A 1,362-nucleotide genomic window follows, 5' to 3' on the forward strand; every position below is an offset into this window, starting at 1 on the left:
ACTCCTCTCCTGTACATGTTGCCCCCTCTCATACCCCCTCCTCCCATCCTATAAATTGTAAAAGTAATACTTTTTGGGATACATTTCAGTGAGAGTTTCTGATTCTGCAAAAATTTTCCTGAATCCCTGCGCTCGCCCCTGAGTCGCGGTCCGCCGTCACCCCATTGGTCCTATAATACAAATAGTCACCCCGGATGGTGAAGTCTCTCCCGGAGATTGAGGCCAATACTCTGATATTGATGCTCAGCACTCACCTTGTACAATTCCACAGCTGCCGCCCTGGAACTGTGAGCCAACAGATGTCTGGGCTCTGAAATAGGTCCCTGGGAGGGGGGGAGGGACTTTAAATTAGAAAGATAACGGGGTTAGAGTGCACGAAAAAAAACACACACAGCCAATTGTATCTGTTGATCTCCGAGAATTGCACTCGGCTCCTCAGTCCTTGTTGTGATCAGGCAAGCAGCATTATGTGGACTGAGAGGTGTCAGCCCTGCACTGTTTTGTTTTGCTAAACTACTCAACCACCCCCACTCTGAGATCTCTACAACATACAGAAAAGTCAGAATGTTCTGTAGTCCAAGATGAGAACTATGGGAGGCTCTATGAAACAACAAGGGTGCAGAGGACACAGGCCAGCTTTTATTGTTTGGCAGGATCAACAGGTATATAAGGCACTTATCAAACAAAATGCTTCCAGTGATGTAATAACAAGTACAAAAGTATACTTGCCAACTTATTAGTTCTGGACCCAAGGGCACTGTCAACACCGCCCATGGCCCACACATGACACACCCATCTTCTGGATGGCTCCGCCCAGATACCAGGGCAGCCAGCACCCTATGGCTATGGAGGACCAAGATGGCGGAGCAGGACTGTGGCAGCGGATAGCAGCAGGAGAACGCTGTATTCGCTGGGCAGGTGAGTATGTGAATTGGGAACAATCTAAGGAGTGGGGAGGGGTGAACTTCCTCTTTTAATGTGTCATCTCAGATTCCAGATTCTCGGGTCACAAATCTCCTGTGCTGGCCGCTGACGTCATTTCTCAGATCTGGAACATGATAATGACGGGATGATACCAGCGAAAGGCAATTTATCAGATCAGAACCTTTATTGCGGCATAAAAACCAGACAATAAAATCTTCCGGCTCCACTTTTATATTACGATGTTTATCTGAAGACTGGAAACGGGTCACAATGCACGTCTGGGCGCTCGCCATGGCACCAATGCTGGGGGTTATTATTGCATCCATGACACCAATGTTGGGGGTTATAATTGCATCCATGACACCAATGTTGGGGGTTGTTATTGCATCCATGACACCAATGTTGGGGGTTGTTATTGCATCCATGACACCCATCTTT

At 47.6% G+C, this 1,362-nt stretch overlaps 1 protein-coding gene across 1 annotated transcript in view; it reads right to left on the reverse strand.

Moving 5' to 3' along the window:
- Nucleotides 1-1,217, reverse strand: part of LOC108800215 (pancreatic triacylglycerol lipase-like) — a 21,275-nt gene extending 20,058 nt beyond the window's left edge. Inside the window, exons 1-2 of the mRNA XM_018572179.1 lie at nt 1,011-1,217; nt 255-323 (exon numbers count right to left, since the gene is read on the reverse strand). Coding sequence (XP_018427681.1) covers nt 255-323; nt 1,011-1,217 — 276 coding nt within the window. The remainder of the gene's footprint in view (nt 1-254; nt 324-1,010) is intronic.
- Nucleotides 1,218-1,362: the final 145 nt, after the last annotated feature.

This window comes from Nanorana parkeri, unplaced genomic scaffold (assembly GCF_000935625.1).
Source record: "Nanorana parkeri isolate BGI_ZX_2015 unplaced genomic scaffold, ASM93562v1 scaffold1958, whole genome shotgun sequence".
Classification (NCBI taxonomy): Eukaryota; Metazoa; Chordata; class Amphibia; order Anura; family Dicroglossidae; genus Nanorana; species Nanorana parkeri.